Raw genomic sequence first — 21,862 nt, forward strand, 5'->3', positions numbered from 1 at the left:
CAGTGTTGGCTTTGTGTCCTGTTGATGGTTGTAGGATTGTTCTGTGAGGTTATGAAATCCTTGGTGGATGTGTTTGTTCAACTTTGTGGCCTGTTGATGGTTGTAGGATTGTTCTTGTTTGAGGTTATGAAATCCTTGGTGGATGTGTTTGTTCACTAGAGAGGCGTCTGTTCTTTACTTTGACAGCTTGTTTCAGTGCTTCCTTCAGAATCTGGGCGCAGAGTGGAACAGCAAGTCTGAAATACTAACACACGGATGAAACATACATGGCTTAGATCGCCTCGCTCCTCCACATATCACATACTCTAAAATCTGGGTTTAGCGACTTGTCTATGCCCTATTTATTTTCTGATGATGGTAGCCCAGCGGCAGCACGCTTCGGACCACTCGCTGCCCAACAAGTTTCACCGTCATGGTGGTATCCTGAATCAATGCTGAAAATCGTGGCCCTACGCTCTGCCCGTGTGCCAGCCGGAACAACGCATTTCTGATATATTTCAGCTAATTCTGCATATTTCGTGCGGCACTGCACTATATCAATCTCCCTGTCAGAGGAAGACGGAGCCGGCAAACCGTTAAGGTGGGATCCCAGTGGGATGTCATTTTGTACTATGTAGTTCAAATTTTGATGTCAAAATTTGTACTAGAAAAGTCAAATTATACTATAAGTGGGACAAAAGTGGGATCCCACTTGACACCCTTAGCCAGCACGATTTGAGGCCACTCGTGGCAGTATCTCAGAATAAATGCTGGAAATCGTGGCCGGTTTAGCCCGATCGGGCGCTACGCTCCGACTGACGTGCCAGCGGAGAACCACACACACACGCATTTCCGGTATCGCCCTGTCAGAAGCAGACGGAGCGGCGGGCGTGAGGGATTTTGATTCATTCTGGGCCGTCGTGGACCTGCGTGCAGCGGCGAGCCGGCGACACGGGGGGGCCGCTTTGGGCCGGTGGCGGTGGCGGTGGCGGTGGGTCGGTCTTCTCGTCTCCGACGTGGTCTCCTCCCACCCATACACCGCTCCCGCTCCCACCACCCACACAACCCAATTCCTCCCCTTCCCACACACACACACATCGCACATCCCACCACCACCACCCGCCTCCGTACGCGAATCACCCCGCCGCCTCCATGGGCGACTCCTCGGTGGCGGCCGGCGCGCTGGTGCCGGCGGGGCCCAAGCCGGACCCGGCGCCGTCCACCGGCGGGGACGCCCCCCAGGTCCAACCCCAGGCGCAGCAGCACCCGTCGTCGCCGGCGGAGGACGACGCGGGGGCGGCGTCGGCGTCGTCGCCGGAGGAGGGGGACGGGGAGGAGGGGGTGGGCGAGGCCGAGGCCGCGCCCGACAGGGAGCTGCTGTGCCCGATCTGCATGGCGCTCATCAAGGACGCCTTCCTCACCGCCTGCGGCCACAGCTTCTGCTACATGTGCATCGTCACGCACCTCACGCACAAGAGCGACTGCCCATGCTGCAGCAACTACCTCACCAAGGCGCAGCTATACCCCAACTTCCTGCTCGACAAGGTTCGTTCCGCCTTGCTTCCTCCCCCTCCGTTAGCTCTAGTTGGCAACACTCCTGAATTAGCCTATCCATTGGCCGTGGCTGCGTGCTGTGTCTGCCCAAATCAGCAGGGTGGTTCGTGTAATCTGAAAACGTTAGGGCTTCTAAACAATTGGTGCCATTCGCTTAGATTTAGATGTGATTTAGGCTGTGAGCCGAGCAGTGTTGATTTCGACAGAATGTATGTAATATGCTCTAAGATGTCCGTAGGCCACAAGGTTTTTGCTATGCTTGGAGCAATTACCAGGCAGTATCTACTGTTTTCTGCTAGGCAGAGCTGTGGGGCGAGCAGAGCTGATTTCAGCAGAATGTATATAATGTGCTCTGAGGCTTTCGCAATTCACAAGATTTTAGCTATGTTTGGAGCAGTTATCAAGCAGTATCTAGTGTTTTCTTTTTTCCTACGCTTATAAGCCTATACCTGTATTGAAGAGTTGCCGTTATCTTCCGTAGCCTGCCATTTAAAACATTGCTTACGCCATTCATTGGCGTGCGCTGCTTTTGTGTTTGTTCTTCTTGCTATGTGCCCTTGCTATGGATATGATGATTCTCTGGTTCTAATAAAATACTAGGATATGTCTTTGTGTATGGTTACCGTGGTACACATTCAAGCTGCCAATCATGCTGTTTTTAATTTGCTGCCATTTGCTTAGATTTACATTTGTGGCGAGCAGAGCTGATTTCAACAGAATGTATGTAATGTGCTCTGAGTCGCGTGTAAGTCATTATATTTTAGCCATGTTTGGAGCAGTTATCAAGCCGTATCTAGTGTTTTTTGCTATGTTTAGCGTTACTTATGCAGACAAGGGAAAGAAACCCTGGTAAGATACTCTGTTTATTTTACTCGTGTCCAATGTTTTAAATAGCCCGCCATATTAAGCTAACCATTTGAGCAGGTTGCTGCTGCCAAGCGAAATAGACCGCCATATTAAGCTAGCCGTTTGAGAAGGTTGCTGTCGCCAAGCGGAAACCATGTACAAGTGGCCCCCGTTTAGCTCCGCTTTAGCTGTTTTGGAGGGTTGCCGCTATCTTCCATAACCTGCCATTTAAAACACTGCTTGCATCGTTCGTTGTAGTTTATCGTAAATGCCAGGTTTTGTCGGTGGCGAGTGTGTATTGCTTTTGTGTTTGTTCTGCCTGTCGGTGTTGCTATGTGCCCTTGCTCTATGATGCTTGTCTAGTTCTATTAAAATAGGATACGGTCTTTGTGTATGGTTTCCTTGGTACACATTCAATCTGCCAATGATGATGTTTTTATTCATGCTTATTGGATACTTGAAACTGGCATTACAGAGAGAAATCACTAAGGTTTTTTTTTGCACTTGTGCCTACATAGGTTTTGAAGAAAATGTCGGCCCGGCAAGTTGCAAAAACAGCATCTCCCATTGATCAACTTCGACATGTTGTGCAACAGGTAAGTCACTCCACATGTATTGCCTTGCACGTGTAGTATTTGCCCGCCCTGGAAATATAGTTGGAAAGTTCAGCCTCTTTAATGTTCACTGCAGTGTGGCTAATGGGTATATGCATTGTTCTGAGCAAACATAATTACTAGAACTTTCACTGTTTATGCACCCCTAGGTTTATTTTCAGGTTGCATGTGTTTTCTGTTATGAACAGGCTATATATATGCATCCACTGGCAAACGCTCAAATCTAAGTACTGCAATCCCTTACTAAGTATCGGAACAGGCCTTCCTTCTTGCATGTTACGCCACTGCCGAATCTATACAACCACCATTTCATATCTAGTCAAGGGAAGTTATCAGATCAATTTTGCCTCGTACACTTATCTACTCCCTTGGGAGACATTTATATTCCTCCCTCCTGGTACGAGAAAATCTCAGATGATAAACCAAGCACCACGGAAGATGAACTGCCACTAACATTGTCGAGCTGGCATTGTGATGCAAAAGTAACAAATTCGCAAATACCTACCAATACTCCAATAGGCCTTGCTGGTTCTCTGTTGCACATACCAACAACTCTACCACTTTGTTTTAAGTTTTCAGCACAGGACAGGGTCATCATATAGTCATGCTTTTCATAGTCACTATTTATCTTAGTATTTTAATTTATTTTCTGGCTTGCACTCTCCAACATTCTCTGTTTTCCCTTGAAAACATAACTTCCATAACTCTTAACCCCCTTACCAATGCTCATTTTATAGATACACACAAAAAAGTTACTGAAGAATGATGACATATTACTAGTGTGTTGAGTTTAATTCTTCTTATTTATAGGGAAACGATATGTCGGTTAAAGAGCTAGACAGCCTCATGACTTTGATTGCTGAGAAGAAGAGGCAAATGGAACAACAAGAGTCAGAGACAAATATGCAAATATTGCTAGTGTTCTTGCACTGCCTTAGAAAGCAAAAGCTGGATGAGTTGAATGAGGTTTGTCTCGATTCCTAAATATATAGATATAAGAGTTTATCTTCTGATTCCTCTTACCATATGCTACAAAATTTTATTCATGATCCATTAAAAACAAAAAAAAAAGTTACTGCTTTTGTTAGTACATTAGTTCTTTTGCATGAAATTATCATTGTTAATAATGTTGCCTTCTTTTATACAGATTCAAACTGATCTGCAGTACATCAAAGATGATATAAGCAGTGTGGAGAGACATAGATTAGATTTGTATCGAACAAAAGAAAGGTACTCCATGAAGCTGCGCATGCTTTTGGATGAACCTGCTGCATCAAAGATGTGGCCCTCGCCTATGGACAGACCTAGCAGTCCCTTTCTCCCCAATTCCCGGGCACCACTTAATGCATCATCTCCAGGGGGTTTAAATAATAGGAAACATGATTTGAGAGCTCAAGTAAGCCAGCAAGGATATCAAAGAAGAGATGCCCTTGTTTGCCCAGACCCTCCTAATCCCCCTATACAGTCGGGTAACGTAATTGCTCGGAAGAGGCGAGTTCAAGCACAGGTGTGTCTCCTTGAGCAAATTTTTACCTTTCTACATTCTAATTAGTTTGCTTTGTTGCACATCCCAAGTAAGTTATTGCCATACAATGATAAAAAGTAGCCAAGAACATAGACTAGGTAGTAGTTGCATATTCTTTTTGATGCTAGATGAAATCATTGGTGTCCCATGCAAATTGCTATCATCTAATATAATGAGGTAAATTGCAGTTCAATGAGCTTCAAGAATACTATCTGCAAAGACGGCGTACCGGAGGACAGTCACGCAGGCAGGATGACATTGTTGCAATGAATAGAGAAGGTTATCATGAAGGTCTTGAAGATTTCCAGTCTGTGCTAACAACATTCACTCGATACAGGTCTGCTGATTGTTATACTAATATAATGTGCTCACATTAGTGTTTATGCTTTCGTGGTGTCCATTGAGCTTATCCTGTTTTTGGTTCTTCGTCATGTATCCTACAGTCGCTTACGTGTAATAGCAGAACTGAGACATGGAGATCTTTTCCACACTGCAAACATTGTATCCAGGTGAGTATTTTGAAAAATATCTACTTCTTATTGGAGTGTATTTTATTTCCCATGCATAGTTTTATTTCCGACAAGTACTGTTGTAGCAAACCGTGCAGCTGGCATAGGGGCAGAGGAGTGAGTGGTTTGAGGAGGTGGCAGATTTACAGTGCCCCTGTTGATCAACTTTAAGAGTGTTCAGTTAGCAAAAAATTCTACCTTTTAATAGCAGTGTATTGCTAACATCACAATATATAACAAGGGACAAATCTAATAAAAATCGATCGCTGACATAATTCTAGTATTTGTTTGGCTTGAGGGTGCATAAATCACTGCATTTGTTTTCACTGTATGTAGTCCTTATGTTATGGATTACCTTCTTTGCATTAAAAATTAAGACGATTTTGATATTTGTTAAATGCAGTATCGAATTTGATCGTGATGATGAGCTATTCGCTACTGCTGGAGTGTCGAAGCGTATTAAAGTCTTCGAATTTTCTACAGTAAGTGAACTCTTTCAGGGGCATCTTTTTGGCATAAGTCCATTACTAGAATTGCTCAAATTTAACTTATGCTACTTCTTAGGTTGTTAACGAGCCATCAGATGTTCACTGTCCAGTTGTTGAAATGGCTACCAGATCTAAACTCAGCTGCCTTAGCTGGAACAAGTACTCAAAAAATATTATAGCAAGCAGTGATTATGAGGGCATAGTTACTGTTTGGGATGTTCAAACCCGCCAGGTAACCTTACTCTGTTCCACGGATCATTTTGCAAAATTCTGTATAGTTCACTATAATTAATGGTATTTGTGTATTGCTTTTTGACAGAGTGTGATGGAGTACGAAGAGCATGAGAAAAGAGCATGGAGTGTTGATTTTTCGCGTACAGAGCCCTCAATGCTCGTATCTGGGAGTGATGATTGCAAGGTATTTGTGAGCCGAAATGATTCAGTTTTATTTTGTTATTCCCAAAGGGAATTAAACTTGAGTGTAACCTTACTGGGTGGGTAATAATGGGATTTTTTTCTTCAGATGGAAATATGTGAATGTTACATATCTGCCTTGCACTTCTATAGTGCTTCTGTAATGTCTAATTGAAGTATACTGCTGTGTATGCCAGGTCAAAGTGTGGTGCACAAAACAGGAAGCAAGTGCCATTAACATTGATATGAAGGCAAATATTTGCTCCGTTAAATATAATCCTGGATCGAGCTACTTTGTCGCCGTATGTTTCTTCCATTTCCTCAACTTATATCATATGAATGATATGATTACTCACCGGATGCTGCAATATTTCAGGTCGGATCTGCTGATCACCATATTCATTATTTCGATTTGCGAAATCCAAGTGCGCCTCTCCATGTTTTTGGTGGGCATAAGAAAGCCGTTTCGTATGTGAAGTTCTTATCTAACAATGAGCTTGCATCTGCATCGACCGATAGCACGTTACGGTTATGGGATGTCAAGGACAATTGCCCAGTATGTCTCACTGTGATCATCCGTCCCTTGCTTTTATTTTATTCTTGCTTCTCGTGCTGGCACAACATAGGGATAGTTGCGTGCTTGGATGTGCTCCTATCTTCAAAATAACAAAAATGGAGATCTATGGTTCTCTAAACTTCTCCAGATCTCATCGGTCAAAATCAGAGGATTTTCTGCTATATTATCTTTTGCTGTAGAATAAGTTCCTGAAAAAATGATAAATAGTACAAGTGACATGTATTACCAAATGTCAACTTAGCAAATTGACTTTTCATGTGTCATGAAGTCATTTCCTTAGATTTGCAATTAAATTGCGATATTCATTACTAATTGACCCCATTTAAGTAAACTGATATGCCGAGTGATTGATCATAGTATTTGTTTTCACCTTTATCTTTTAGCATGTCCAGTGGCCTGGTTCAGCTATTATGGCGTGCTAGGCTTGAAAGGAAATGATATTACAAAATAATCTGTTGTTGTTGACCTTATTGCTGAACTGGTAATACTTTGCAGGTAAGGACGTTCAGAGGGCACAAAAATGAGAAGAACTTCGTTGGGCTATCGGTAAATAACGAGTATATTGCATGTGGGAGTGAAACAAATGAGGTTTTTGTTTACCACAAGGTAATTGCGAGCTTCTGACATGCTCGTCTTCCCTGTTGCATGCTTCATATGCTGTGATTTTGCTTAACCGAGCAGATAGAAAGATCTTTATCTCTGTCTAACTTAAAACCAATTGCAGGCAATCTCAAAACCTGCTTCCAGCCATAGGTTTGTATCCTCCGACCTGGACGAAGCTGAAGATGATCCTGGGTCTTATTTCATTAGCGCTGTCTGCTGGAAGAGCGATAGCCCTACTATGCTAACTGCCAACAGTCAGGGGACCATTAAAGTTCTCGTGCTTGCTCCTTGACGTGATCAAGGGCTTCCGTCAGATCCATAGGTAGCTTGTATATCCTATATATCCTGTCGCGCCATTGTGTTGTGCCGTTATATGTCCCGAAGTGGGCGTGGAGGCGTATCGATCTCCAGTGTAGGGCGCGGAATTTTTGGAGATACTCATCTGACATAGGGGTTCGAGGGCTCGGAATGTGTGCATAGTGTTGATTCTGTTATATAGGTGTAAAGCAGCCAGCTTGTCGGTTACATGTGTACCGTGAGAAATAGACCTTAAATAAAAGTTCAGCTTGGTTTTCTAAGTGGCTGTTTATTATTGGGCCAACGCTGGTTGATGTGTGGTGCTGAATTTGTGCAACTTGCATTGGCTAATCGCGCCTCTTCGGGCTTGACCAGAAGCATGGATCAAAATCACTTAGAAATCGTTTGGAAGTCAGGCTTTCATTTTGTTTGTAGCATTTTGAAATGAATACATGTATTCATTTCATATATTCATTTTATATACATTGTAATTTCGAAAATGGACACTTGTTTGGTTGCCACAGGAATTGCAAATGACAGCATAATTTAATATTGAATTTGTAAATGGTTTTCATAGAGGAATACAAATGACAGGTCTCATCTTGGAATTGTGTTTACCCATGACATCATTTTGCTGGATTTCCTAAATGAAATGCCGGCCCAATTCTGTGGCAACCAAACAGCCCCTATGGAATTCCAAAATGAATTCCAGAATTCTAGTCCCAAATGATGGATACCAAACAACTTCTTAGTTGCAACTTGCAAGATCGTACTGCCGCTGCTGCTTCATGCAGCTCGGTGGTTTTCAGCCATTTCTTTGCAGTGGTTCAAGCGAGTGGCTGCCTGGGACGGTGTTCTCTCTAGATCAACTCAGCGGCCAAAGGATGGTGGCACAAACAGCAGAAGACATTTCACGTGTTAGCTGCAGCCTATCCCTTGCCGTGTTTTCCTTGGAAACCTGGAACTAGTTTGTGTTTTATTGGTTCTATATTTCCTGTCGTCGCTCCTCCGTGGACACCTGAAACCGGAGTGCCCGAGTGGTTCATTGTGATCAGTATGTTGCTGGGTCTATGTGACGCGGGACGCCTGCTGATGTGCGTCCATTGTTCCACCGTACAACCAGTGTTTGTTTCATACTGTGATTACGGTGAGATTGCGTTCTTTTTATTTCTGCAGATCTGGCTTAAACCACGTTTTGGTTTAGTCGGCTGGATGAACTGAACCTCCTGTGTCGAGCTGGTTTGTTTTTAACTTTCTCCCAGATCTGAACTCTGAAGCACCCCAATCACCGGCTGGCAGCAGCAGGGGGGGAAGAAAGTCGCATGCCGCAGTGCAGGCAGTACGCCGCGTCGCAGTTCTCACCAAATCAAATGGAAGCCGCCGGGTCGGAGAGGAGAAAGCAGCAACAAGAGTCAGTGATGGCCTTTCGGACGCCCAACGGCCTATCGGATGTGAGCAGCCGAACCAACGGAGCAGCGCGGTCGTGGATGGACGCTTGAACAAGGTAAACCACCAATGATTTACTCCACTTTGCGAGTCACTTTGAGTAAAATAACTAGCGTATCAGCGTAAGGACGCGTCGTTGTCGCGGTTCGAATCTAGGAGCTGTCCCAGTCCCAAGATGAATATGGCGCGTAAGTGAGACATCATATGACATCTCTTAGAGAACGCGACGAAAACAAATGTTGATTATGTATTGTGCTCGTATAAAAATGTTTGGGGGCTTGTAATGATTTCCATGGTATTTTGAGCAAATAAGATAAATTTATGACGAATATAGGGTGAATAGTGACTTGGGGGCTTCCGATTTTGTTTTTTTTACCCAGGATACAATGATAGTAAACCCCTCGCGATTTTTTTATACAAATATAATACTTGATCATCTTTGTTTTTAAAAGATTTGGACTTTTTAACTTTTTAGAATTACTATTTATTTTTTGAATGTATGGGTGCTTGGCACCGTGAACATGAATGCTTTTTTCCGTGTCTTATAGGTGTATATAGAGGAAATTGCACGTACCAGCAATTCTTGGGGAGGTAGTTGCAAGGATCAGAGACTCCAAATTTCCGTTGCAAGGACCAGTGACTCTAGGTGTGATTGCTTGCAAAGAGCTTTTATTACCAGATTACACAATTAAACAACACATGATAGCCACGCTGCCTTGCACCTGGCTATTGCCGTAACAGCTATATAAGACTGCTCATAGTGGGAGTAACATAGCTAGTAACATCACACATCTCAAGACATTTTAGTGACATGACATGCTAATAAATGAAGAAAGAGATTGAGGTGGTAACTAGCTATGTTACCATAACATCACACAACTCAAGGCAAGATGAGTCTACAACATAATAAATGATACAATGCATGACACCACATATAAGTTACTACCCACTATGAAGGTAGTAACCTAGACTAGTAACATGACATATGTTACTAGTCTAAGTTACTCCCCACTATGACCAGCCTAAAAAGCTAAATAATATGCACAATATGGCTAAGCCCTATCAATGGCACAGCTTCCGAAGACCGCAAGTTTCTATGGCTCACGGTCTTGCGCATCTTCTCTTCAAAACTCATCATCTCTGTACGAGGAGTCACTCATTTGGAGGAGCTGTTGGCCAGCCTCCTCCAAGGTGTGGGCCGTGTTCCTCTAGTCGTGCGCCAGTATACAACCCTCTAGAATCGCCGCCTTTTTCGGTTCAGCCTCTGGCTGCTCCTGTTCGTTGGCCTCCTCGCGTTCTGCATCGGCACGGAACCGTGCACTGATGGAAACATCATGCTGTATTTTATAATTTATAATTGGAGACGAGGCGAAAAACGGAAGATGGGAAGCGGGGAAAAGGGCGGGAAGGAGGAGCAGCGGGGGAAGGCGTGGTGACGACGCGTGGTAATGACGCAGTGCCGACGGGACGTCTCGCCTGCCACCGCCTCGGGAACCGCCATGCCAATAAGGAAAATCTATTGACTCCTCATTGACCTAGGCTCGTGTCTGGCACACAGTCCTTCTTTTGTAGGTCGGGAACGGCCAGGGACGCAGGTAGTATATTGGGCCGCACCAGAAGCAGAACTTATTTAGGAGTCGTTACTGGGCAACTATTTCTGTATAGCGTGCCCCATAATCTTTTGGAGGCCAATTTAAAATACGCAGATGGAATGCTCTTAGCCTGTTACAACAATAGCTATGGCAAAATATAGACAACGTGACTAGTTGTTTAATTGTGTAGTCTGATGATTAAAGCTCTTTCGAAGCAATTACACCGAAAGTCACTGGTTCTTGCAACGATTATTTTGAGTCGCTGGTCCTTGCAACAATCTCTCCAAGAATTGCTGCTATGTGCAATTTCGTCGGGTATATATAGTGGAAGAGGATCCCCTGGCGTAGCATCTCCTGCCATTGAGTCTCTATTGTGTCCAGCCAGCCAGCCACCCGTGGGACTCACCTGTCAGCGACCGAAAGTCAGAGCCATGCAGGATAGCTACGTCAGAGGAGCCGCGTCCTCCAACTACTACCTCCGTTTCAAGGAGCCATGCAGCGCATGAGGACAAACCCCTCCCCAAACTCAGTTTAGGGTAATTAGCCTTAATTAATCGTGAGCCATCTGAATCTCATATCCAAACCCAGTATATTTATTATGGATAGAACAAATTGGCCATTGGTGCAAAACAGTGTGGCGTTTCACGTCCAAATATTCGTCTCTCTATCCGGCCAAGAGAAGCTCAGACAGTTCGACGCATGTCTAATTAGACTATCAAAAATAAGCCAGATATTTCGGCTAGCCTCGAGGCAGACATTCTGGCTAATCTCGCGCTAGACAGTTTAGCTAGCCTCGAGACACACCGGGCTGCTGTCCTGCTTGAATGTGGCTGCCACCCTATCAGCATGCTACTACGAAACCTTGTTGAGGCTCGTGTCGGCATGCACCATCTCGCAATGTCTCGTGACCGCCACCACCCACAAAGTCATTGCCGATAAGTCGATAACAACATACATACATACTACACGCTACATATTCATATAAGTAAGTTAGGCCATACAAGTTTTGTGCATGGTTATGTATATTTATTTAGTTTTTTTAACCATCATATTCTTAATTATAACAGAATTGCTAAATTTCAGCTAGCTGAGTAGCTTATGTACGTCTCAGTCACATGCTCCATCGTTAAATTTTGTTTCTACTTGAAGATTCGTGTTTCATTGCTTTTTGTACTTTATTTAAGCCCACATCGAAACACACTGATGTAATTTGACTGAGACTAAGTCTCAGTCGACTCAGACTTAGACACATCCTTTATTGAGCAACCTTGGCTTCTTTGTGTTTGAGTTTGTCTATGTCTAAGCTTACGGAAGGGTTCTACTCGAGCAAACGCCTCACCGCATTTGAGTGTTGGCTTCAACCGCTGGCGAAGAGATAGCTAGCGTGTTGCTCCGCCGCCGGCGAAATCGGCGGCCCGTGCATCAGCCAAAACGAGCAAAACAAAGGCATATACGCCAGACCTACTCAAAACAAAAGCGTGGCTGAGATTCCATTGGCTTTTCTCGGAGATCTGATTTGGCCGGGTCCCCAGCCTACACACCCGACGTGCTCAATTTCCAGCCTTGGATAGGATGTTTTGATGTTTACACGATCGGCACCTCTACTCGCATCATGTTCATTCTTGATACGCAATGAAAACAATCATCAGACATTCTAGAGCTGAGCATGCCGATAATTAACTAACTCCGGTAATGTCAGGAGAAACTAAACTAGTGCAATACGAAACAGATCAGCTACCTGAATCCTTATTAAACCTGCGCTTTATCACTTTCTCATGCCCTTTGCGGCGTGCATCCAGACAGCTTGGCTGCTCCGGGAGACCGAGAGGCCGTCGCCCGAGCTCGACCGATCGAGACGCCGCTTTCAGCGTCCCAGCTCCGATGTATCTCGAATTCTCGCTTCGTCTGGGTCTGGACGTCATCACGAAATATCTCTTGTGCCCAACAGTGAAAAGCGAGAATATTCTAGCCATCCCTCTTGCATAAAGAAACGCCATGACTTCTTTTTTCCTTTATGAAAATGAATCAAGTAGCTAGCTTATGTGATCGCGATGGGAAGGCCGCATGTACGCCAAAGGGCCAAGGAGTTTTTCTTAAGCGACGCTGAGCTTTCGCGGTGCGATCGAGCTGGTGATTCCTGGTCGATGGGGATGTTTCGCTTATTCTGATTCAAGTGGAATCGGTCAGTTGCATACATTGGACAAGCTCGAGCGGTGAATGTGATGTACTGATGTATCCATCCAGCCTAGGAACAATGATGTTTCGATTCTCTAATGTTACGCTAGCTGTTCTGCTCAGCCTAGGTGCATGCATGCACTCTGATAATTTGCATGTCTGAACTCATTGGCATCAAGTTTATGCCAAAAACTCGCTACCCAAATGTCAAAAAAGATAATTGCAGAGAGCTTTGGAGGAAATGCTCCGAGTGCACTGACAAGAACTTTGGAGCACGTACAAATGCCTAGCTAAATATCGGCTGGAAAATGAAATAGTTATCATCCAATATGCACACGATACCAATTTTATGTGTCAATATGATGTTGAAAGTGTTAGAAACTTGAAGTTCATTCTTCGTATCTTTGAGCAATTAACTAGACTGCAATTAACTTTGGTAGAAGTAAAGATACTCCCTCCGGCTCTAAATACTTGTGGGAGGTTTGATGAATCTAGACATATTTTAGCGTACATTTTATCTAAATCTGTGATAGGTATTTGAGCCGGAGGTAGTACCTGTTTTGGAGCTGAGAGACATGATATTTATGCATATATTCTCACTTGTAAGATTGGTGCTTTCCTTTAGATATTTAGGCACTCTAACTATGCATTTAAAAGGCTCACCAATAGTGATTGAAAGGATGCTGAAGAGAGATTCGAGAAGAAAACTGCTAGTTAGAAATTTAGTTTATATTCAATTGGAAATAGATTGATTTTTATTAGAAGTTGGTCTCAAATGTACTAGTTACATGTTTTCCTTATTTAATATTCCTAAGGGTGTATTAAAAAAAGTTAGATATATATAGAGAGAGAGACCAACAATGCAACTAGGGACGAGACCGAGAGAGATACCACCCGGTTCGATGGCTAGATGTATGTCGACCTAAAGAGCAGGGTACTTTAGGAGTTGCCAATTAAAGTTTAGAAAATATAAGTTTGTTTTGAAAATAATTTTGGAGATTAAAGAATGAGAAAGAGAATTGGCAAGATCTTATCAAATCAACGTGTTGAAAGGGAAAACAGAGAAGTCAAAATCCTACCCATTCTCATTTTTGGGTAGTCATTATTGTACTTAGTAACTTGTTTTATAGTGTTCTCAGAGAATTATCGGTGATGGTAATAAGAGCCAGTTTCGGGTTAGGCTGTTGGACATGATATTTATGTCAAGTTTTTCTACTTCATATAATCTAAGTTTCTATCAAAATATAATTGTAAAGACCGTTTTCACCAAATGACTCGTTGTCTCAAGTTAAGGAGATTTCGTAAAGAAAAGAATCTATACTAAGTGTAGAATAACTTGCAACAGGACATGTAGTAATGTTGACTCTGAAAAAGTAAAATGTGAGATCTGTCTTTGTATATTTATCTTTCTGCTAGAATACTCAATTTTTCTCCAATGCTTTCTCGGAGTTTAAACTGCCTCTTAGAGTTATTTTGTTTTGCTAATGAGAAGTTAGAACTCCAATCCTAACTAGCAATAACTTAAGCAAAAGGGTCTGGAAAGTAAATGATCTTTGCGAATTTTGTGTTGCTCATGAGATCCACAAACATCTTTTCTTTTCCTATTGTGTAGCAAAATTTTATAATGTCGTTTGTGTTGCCTTTGGGATTAACATTATGCATCGTTAGTTTTCTAAGCTATATCTGCAATGCTTTGTTGCTTTCGTTTGCAGAGACAAAGGGTAGTAATGATATGCATTGTTTTTTATGCCCGTTAGCAAAACTGAGGAATTAACTGGGCACCTCTCTCTTAATTAATGAAAATGGCAAGCCTTGTGCCTTGTTAAAATAAGATATGCATGCTGGGATATTTGGAAAAGGAGGAACAAATCGTACTTCCAAGGTATAAGATACGGGGATCATACCAATGTTATAGTTCTTGCATGTCAATTATTGAACACGTGGGCCAAATTTTTGACAGGTAAGCTTGAAAACTTCTTCAACGGGGCTAGCAAGATTGCCTTGCTGGTGCATGAGATATTCGGGCTATGGTACTGTTGGAATCCTTTGAACAGGAAATGAGCAATATAATTATTGTTGGTTTGGAAGAATTGGCATGTGTTTAAATATCCATTCTCCCACAGAACTTGCAGCGTTATTTTTTCAGAGATGTAATGTCCTCTGCTGAAGTTCGTCCACGCCATGTTTTTCTTTTCGGTTTTGCTAATTCAACTCTAGGAACAACTGATTTGTATCACGGTTGTGTGCCCTGTGAGTTGCAAGTGAGATTTTTTTTTCAATTCCATGTACAGTTGCAATTGAGATTTCTTTTCAGTTCCAAGTGGGTTGCAAGTTGCAACTAAGATTTTTCAATTGAAAATGAGTTGCAATTGAGAAAAAATATACTTCATGCGGTAAAATAACATTAACATAGTAAAAAAATCACATAGTACAAAATCATGTGATGACATCACTTGAATGGAAGTTAAGCTAATTCCTAGTCGAATGAGAATTAGTCACGTGCTGTTCTTCTCTTTGTGTTCTTCAGTTTTGTCAGTTAGAACCGAAGAACCAGGTGCTTTTGTGAGCAGATATAAGAGGGATTTGCCCTCTAGAATCTGCATATGTAACCTGGGCGCAGGAGGAGGTGTGTTGGACATCCTTTTGGAGGGCAAGAGCGGGAAGGTATGTTGGACATCTTATAATTTTCTTATAATCGAAATTGAGGATCCTTTCCGGCGCTTCTCTTCTCAAAAGAAAAAAAAAAAACTGACTAGCTAGGTTAGTCTCTCGACTGTAATGATGTGCCTGAGCCGAACGTTTTCTCTGAAGTGGCAAGCAGAATCCGCAAACATCATCACCACGACTCTATGTGAGCCACACATGCAAAACCATGACCGGCACCACGTTTCTGAAATCTGAATCCTGATGGCGACCTGAAGGTCAGAGTGAGGACCGGGAGAGGTGGTTGCAGGCAGCAGCAAAGATAGCAAAACACCAAACCCATAAAATCGAGATCTCAAGATCGCATGCCGTGCCACAGTGGCGAAGTTCGCAACCGGGGAAGGCTCGAACTCCACAAGCAGCCATCCATGGGCGGGCGGGTGTACACTGCTCACTGCAACGCATCGCGTGCGTACGTGCTACCCTGCTAGCTAGCCATCTCCGGCCCTGACCCTTGGCGTCGGCGAGAGCCAAGGCGATCTAGGGCTGTACGTACCAAGGGCTGGCGACACACTAATCAAGTATTGCTGGAAGCTGGCTGAAGGGATGGAGTGAGGCTAGCTAAGCTAGGCAGTATCATCCCTCCTGGCTCCTCACGGCCACTTCTGCTTGGCCATTGGAAAATGCCATGCGCCAACGAATCCCTGAATTGTTAATCACCACTTCTTCTCCTGATGTCCTGTTATACTGCTAGCTCCTCGATCGTGAACTCTCTGTGTTTAGTCAATCATTCTCTTATTACTTTGAATATGCCTTTCTGCAGTGGCCGAGGAAAGTATCTTTGCTGATAATCTTATGTTGCGCAGTAAGATACGGTCTCCACCATGCTTAGATTAGCATTTGTGTTGCCACTTGCCAGCCAGGTTGTTGAAGGAACTAGGAACTGGAGTAGTCCCGTGCTTGTGTGCCTTCTGCTCTTTCCTCGAGGGAAAATAGGACTTTGCGGTTTGACTTTTGGCTTGTTCTTTTTGTTTTTGGTGTGAGAAAAAATTGCGGGCATACACTGCCTTTGCGATTGTTTAAAAAGGCGTGACTAATTCTCAGTTCTAAGTCGACGGAGAATTAAGCTAATTTTTAGTATGTGTTGTTATTGAATCTCATCCACGTTGCAACTTATGATTAACACAAATCATAAAGCAATTCAATAGTTAGGTGCATTTACAACCAATGTTGCAACTCATGGCTTAGCACGAATCACAAAGTAATTCAACAGTATTGTGCATTTACAACCAATGTTGTAACTCATGGCTAGCACAAATCACAAAGCAATTCAATAGTCCAGTGCACTTACAACCAACTCATGGCTAGCACAAATTACAAAGCAATTAAACAATTGGGTGCATTTACAACCGATGATGCAACTCATTGCTAGCACAAATCACGAAGCAGTCCACCGGTTTGAGCTTTTTTTGTTGTTGGTTGCAACATATGCTAGCATGAATCACGGTGCAATTCTATGGTCTAGGAAAATAAGAATTATCAAAACCCTTGTTTAAAGGACGTGATTAATTCTTGGTCGGCATAGTAAATATAATTCTCCATGGATGATATTATCATATTTAATGCGTGTATTTGTAACCCCATGGGCAATTGCAGCTTATGTTTAGCTCTGAGATGCAAAATCACAATGCAAATCTAATTGTCCTGGAGTAGACATATCTCTAGCTTAACTCTGGTCGATTGGACGTAGAACTAGTAGCAAGCCGTTGTTTTAAAAGAAGGTGTCTGCTAGTTTTGTGGACTTGGGATTTGAAAGTTGAGACGCGACCTTGGCGAACTTACCGCCTCGGGCTAACACAAAGTCAAATGATTAACCCATTTCCCTACACGACGCGTCTAGGGCTGTTTCCTGTTGCACGCTTGGCGATGTACTTCACCAACACGCAGAAAGAAAATCCAGTAATCATCGGCAACGGAGGTCGGCTGGTTGGATTCGACGATCTACGTTGCATCCACCATGGAACGAGTGCCATAGATTACCCCCATTATACTACACCAATTATTTCGACCATCGTGTTGTTGGAAGAAGCGGAAAGGAAGCTGGGGAGAAGCCACGATGGAGAGGCGCATGGTCGACCTCCGAAAGGCCGACACTTTGCATGCATGGTGTCCGTGTCCCGGCCCCCGCACGGATGGATTCACCTGGGCAAGGTCACTTCCAGGGCGAGCTGCATTCGGGGTCGGCGCTGGCTGCGGCTGCACCGGCACGGCGCCGTCTCCTTTTCGGCGATCTTGCGTCCAAAGCCGGGACCATGGGACACGCGCGCTGCGATTTCTACGCCCACAAAATGTAGTCAGCTCGTGTCCAAATTACACGTGTCGATCGACCGCATGCTTTGTTGAAATAGTGAATAGTTCTGAATTAATTAAACACAACAAAAAGGAACAAGTATGCTGCTACATTATGATCCGAATTCAACAATATTAAATATATAGCCTTGCTTTTTTAACGGTTTGAACTTTTAGAAAACTTAGCTAATGCATCAATTTAAACCTGGCTAAAGCATTATTTAGTCTAAAATAGGTGCAGCTTTCCATCTATCTCACGTCTATGATCCTCCTGTTTTTTAGCCTAGACATGATGGGGAGTGTTGCCCACAACTCACTAGGGTTGATCGTATTTTATCATATAAGATAACCCACGACATTTGTAAACACTTCTCATATATTAAAGTTTCGTTGGCTGGCGTCCGTGGTTTTTTCCTCTCTTTGTTGAAGAGGTTTTCACGTTAAAATATTGTTTCTCCTGCTGTGATATCTTTTTCGTTCTTCGTTATTTCCCAACGTGTTTATAACAATTGATACCAGAGCCCGTGTTTGATACAGGATTTGCGTCATGGCGTCATCGAAGTTCGATCTACCGCAGCTAGACTACACCAGAAGGTTATCTTTGTAGCAAGTGAAGATGAGGGTGATCCTTGCTCAAACTTCTGATGTGGATGATGTGCTCGATAGATTTGGAGGAAATAGGCATCGACATGGACATATGAGGAAAAGAGGAAGTACTGTAAGGCTTTGTCTTTGATTCAAATTCATCTATCTAATAATATTTTGCAAGAAGTGTTGCTGGATAAATCTATAGTGACCAAGTGGTTGAAACTGGAATCGATCTGCATGCCAAAAGATCTAACCAGTAAGATGCACGTGAAGATGAAGTTGTTCTCGCACAATTTGCAAGAATGTGCGTCGGTGATGAATCACCTATCGATATTTAGAGAGATTGCTTTTGATTTTTTGTCTATGGATGTAAAATGTGATGATGAAGATCTCCCTCTTATACTGTTAGTCTGATTGCCTAGTTCCTTTACAAATTTCGGGGACACCATAATATTAAACCATGATATACTAACCCTTACCGTAGTTTATGGGGCCCTCCAGCAAAGGGAAATATGAAAACTATGGTGCATGCAAAGGGTTTGTCGTCAAAGGAAGAAGCACTCCAGGTTCGAGGAAGGACTGAGAAAAGAAACACCAACAACTACAACAATAGAGATAAGAACAAGACCGATAGAGGTTGCTCAAAGTACAAGGGTCGATAAAAGTTATGCAGGTATTGTAAGAAAACTAATCACAAAATTGATGATTGTCAGAAGCTGCAGAACAAGGAGAAAGGAAATGGTACTTACCAACCGAAAAACAAATCTAATGGTGATGATAAGGTTTTTGTTGTTTCTAGTGATAATTCTGATGGTGAATGCCTAGTTATTTTTTTTGCATGTTTTCTCGCAATGATGAATGGATACTTGAGATACTACATGTTCATTTCGTATGTGTTGTAACAAAGATTGGTTCAGTTCATATGAATCTGTGCGGACTGGAGATTTTGTGCGTGTGAGGAATGACAACCCTTGCCATGTTGTTGGTGTTGGTTCTGTTCAGATTAGGACACATGATGGCATGACATGCACATTGACTGTGGTGAAACACATACCAACCATGCATGGATATAAATTTGATCTCCCTCAGTACCCTTGATGTTGATCGGTACAAATTTCGCTGGTGGGCATAGACTTCTAAAGGTATCAAAAGTTTCTCCCATTCAAATAATAGGTGATATGAATTTCGCAAAGTTATATGTTCTTAGAGGTAGCACTTTGTGTGGTATTGATGCGGTTGTTATATATTCCCGATGAACTTGGTAAAACTAATATGTAACATATGCGTCTTTGGCATATAATTGAACATGACATTGCATAATTCATATGATATACATGATACATATCTGCAATGTGAGCAAGTTGGAACTCTGTGAGCACTAGATTTTTGGTAAGCATAAGAGGTTATATTCAATACGTCTGTTCATACCACAAAAGGGATATTAGATTATGTTAATGCTGATGTGTGTGACCTTCCCACAAGGATTCTCTTGATGGTACTAATTATATGCTTGATGTCATTGATGATTAATCCATAAAAGAGTGGCCTTGCTTTGTGATATATAAATCTGATGTATTTGTTGCTTTTAGAAAGTGGAAATTTATGATAGAGAAGCAAGCTAAAAAGAACATTAAATTGCTTTGTACTCTCAATGGCATGGAATTTTGTTCTAGTGCTTTTAATGGTTATTGCCACGAGGAAGGCATTGTCAGACACCACACTATCACATGCACTCCTCAACATAATGGTGTGGCGGAGAGTATGAACAGAACCATCATCTCCAATGCTGGTATGGACTATGGACACATGTTATTGGGCTGAAGCATCCTCCACCGCCTGTTACTTGACAAACATGTCACCTTTGCATTTCACTTGATAAGGAAACTTCCATTGAGGTATTGTTTGGTTCACCTGTTGATTATTCATAGTTGGGAGTTTTGGGTTGCACTGCTAATGCACATGTTGATAATGGAAATTTAGAGCATGGAGTTGTTAAATGTGTGTTCCTTTGTTATGAACTAGACTTAAGGCATTTAATTTATGGAATCCTGAAACTAAAAAGATCTTGATGAGCATGGATGTTGTTTTAATGATGCATTTAATTTATGGAATCCTGAAACTAAAAAGATCTTGATGAGCACGGATGTTGTTTTTAATGAAACTGTTATGTATCATGATAGTTCAACTACCGATGCTTATGATCTTTTTAATCTTTCTGATTGAGTTTCCGATGATAAGCAACCTAAGATTAGCGTGCAGGTGGAGCATGTAGAGGAGAAAGAAAATGAAGTTCCTGAAAATGATAATGATAATACTGATGTTCAACATTCATCACATGTTATGCAACTAAAAAATAATTTCACTGCTGCTAATAGACATAGGTGTAACAAAGGTACATGTCCCCGTTTAATTTAAGGGTGTAACATTATTTATTATGCTTTGAGTTGTGTTGAACAAGTGGAGAATGATTCAAAACCCTCTAGGTATACTGAAGCCGTTGCATCCGTTGACCGCGAGAAGTGGATTTCTGCTATGCAAGAGAAAATGTAATTGCTTGAGAAAAGTAGCAAATAGGATGTAGCGTATTTTCCTAAACAAAAGAAGGTTATTCGCTGTAAGTGGATCTTGAAGATAAATGAAGGTTTGTATAATGAGCCTCTAAGGTTTAAGGCAAGGTTAGTACTAAAGGTTTTAGCCAGATTCCATATGTTGATTATAATGATGTATTCTCTCCGACTGTGAAGCATAGTTCGATTCGTGTATTCTTTGGTATTATAGCTATGCATGATCTTGAGTTTGATAAGTTAGATGTTAAGACTTCTTTTATGCATGAAGAACTTGAGGAGGAGATATACATGTACCAACCTGGAGATTTTGTCGTGCCTGGTAAGGAGGATCTTGTTTGCAAGTTAAAAATGTCCCTTTATGGTTTGAAATGGTCTCCAAGACTATGGTATGAAATATTTGATTCATTTAAGTTTTCATATGATTTTAAGATATCTTAGTATGATAGTGGTGTTTACACGTTAATGGATCACCTATATACTTGTTGTTATATGTTGATTAAGTAGTGAGTTTGAGATTAAGGATCTTGGTGCGGCTAAGAAAATACTAGACATGCAAATTACAAGAGATAGAGAATCTCGTGTCTGATACGTCTCAAACGTATCTATAATTTCTTATGTTCCATGCTAGATTTATGACAATACTCACATGTTTTATATACACTTTACATCATTTTGATGCATTTTCCGGCACTAACCTATTAACAAGATGCCGAAGCGCCAGTTCTCGTTTTCTCGCTGTTTTTGGTTTCGTAAATCCTACACAGGAAATATTCTCGGAATTGGACGAAACAAAAGCCCACGGTCTTATTTTTCACGGAGCCTTCCAGAACACCGAAGAGGAGACGAAGAGGGGACGCGAGGCGGCCACACCATAGGGGGGCGCGGCCCCACCCCTGGCCGCGCCGTCATATGGGGTGGGCCCCTCGGGCGCCCCCCGACTCTGCCCCTTCGCCTATTTATTCTCTCCGTCGCGAAAACCCTATCACCGAGAGCCACGATACGGAAAAAGTTACAGAGACGCCGCCGCCGCCAATCCCATCTCGGGGGATTCAGGAGATCGCCTCCGGCACCCTGCCGGAGAGGGGAATCATCACCG

At 42.5% G+C, this 21,862-nt stretch overlaps 1 protein-coding gene across 1 annotated transcript; it reads left to right on the forward strand.

The window, feature by feature from the left end:
• The first annotated feature begins 1,116 nt into the window (after window positions 1-1,116).
• Window positions 1,117-7,687, forward strand: LOC124693213 (E3 ubiquitin-protein ligase COP1-like). Its single transcript, XM_047226677.1, has 13 exons — window positions 1,117-1,524; window positions 2,898-2,975; window positions 3,804-3,959; window positions 4,141-4,500; window positions 4,707-4,855; window positions 4,962-5,027; window positions 5,431-5,509; window positions 5,592-5,747; window positions 5,835-5,933; window positions 6,127-6,231; window positions 6,306-6,485; window positions 7,002-7,112; window positions 7,231-7,687. Exons 1-13 carry the CDS (start codon window positions 1,132-1,134, stop codon window positions 7,399-7,401), a joined length of 2,103 nt encoding a protein of 700 aa, XP_047082633.1. The 5' UTR covers window positions 1,117-1,131; the 3' UTR covers window positions 7,402-7,687.
• The last annotated feature ends 14,175 nt before the right edge of the window (window positions 7,688-21,862 follow it).

The sequence above is a fragment of the Lolium rigidum genome, chromosome 2, assembly GCF_022539505.1.
Source record: "Lolium rigidum isolate FL_2022 chromosome 2, APGP_CSIRO_Lrig_0.1, whole genome shotgun sequence".
Taxonomy (NCBI): Eukaryota; Viridiplantae; Streptophyta; class Magnoliopsida; order Poales; family Poaceae; genus Lolium; species Lolium rigidum.

What these genes read in the sequence shown, in the direction of transcription:
- LOC124693213 (XM_047226677.1), top strand. Translation starts at nt 1,132, where the DNA reads ATGGGCGACTCCTCGGTGGCGGCCGGCGCGCTGGTGCCGGCGGGGCCC. An exon ending in AAGTCTTCGAATTTTCTACA is followed by an intron (nt 5,510 to 5,591) that starts GTAAGTGAACTC and finishes GCTACTTCTTAG; the next exon opens with GTTGTTAACGAGCCATCAGA. An exon ending in CTGGGAGTGATGATTGCAAG is followed by an intron (nt 5,934 to 6,126) that starts GTATTTGTGAGC and finishes TGTGTATGCCAG; the next exon opens with GTCAAAGTGTGGTGCACAAA.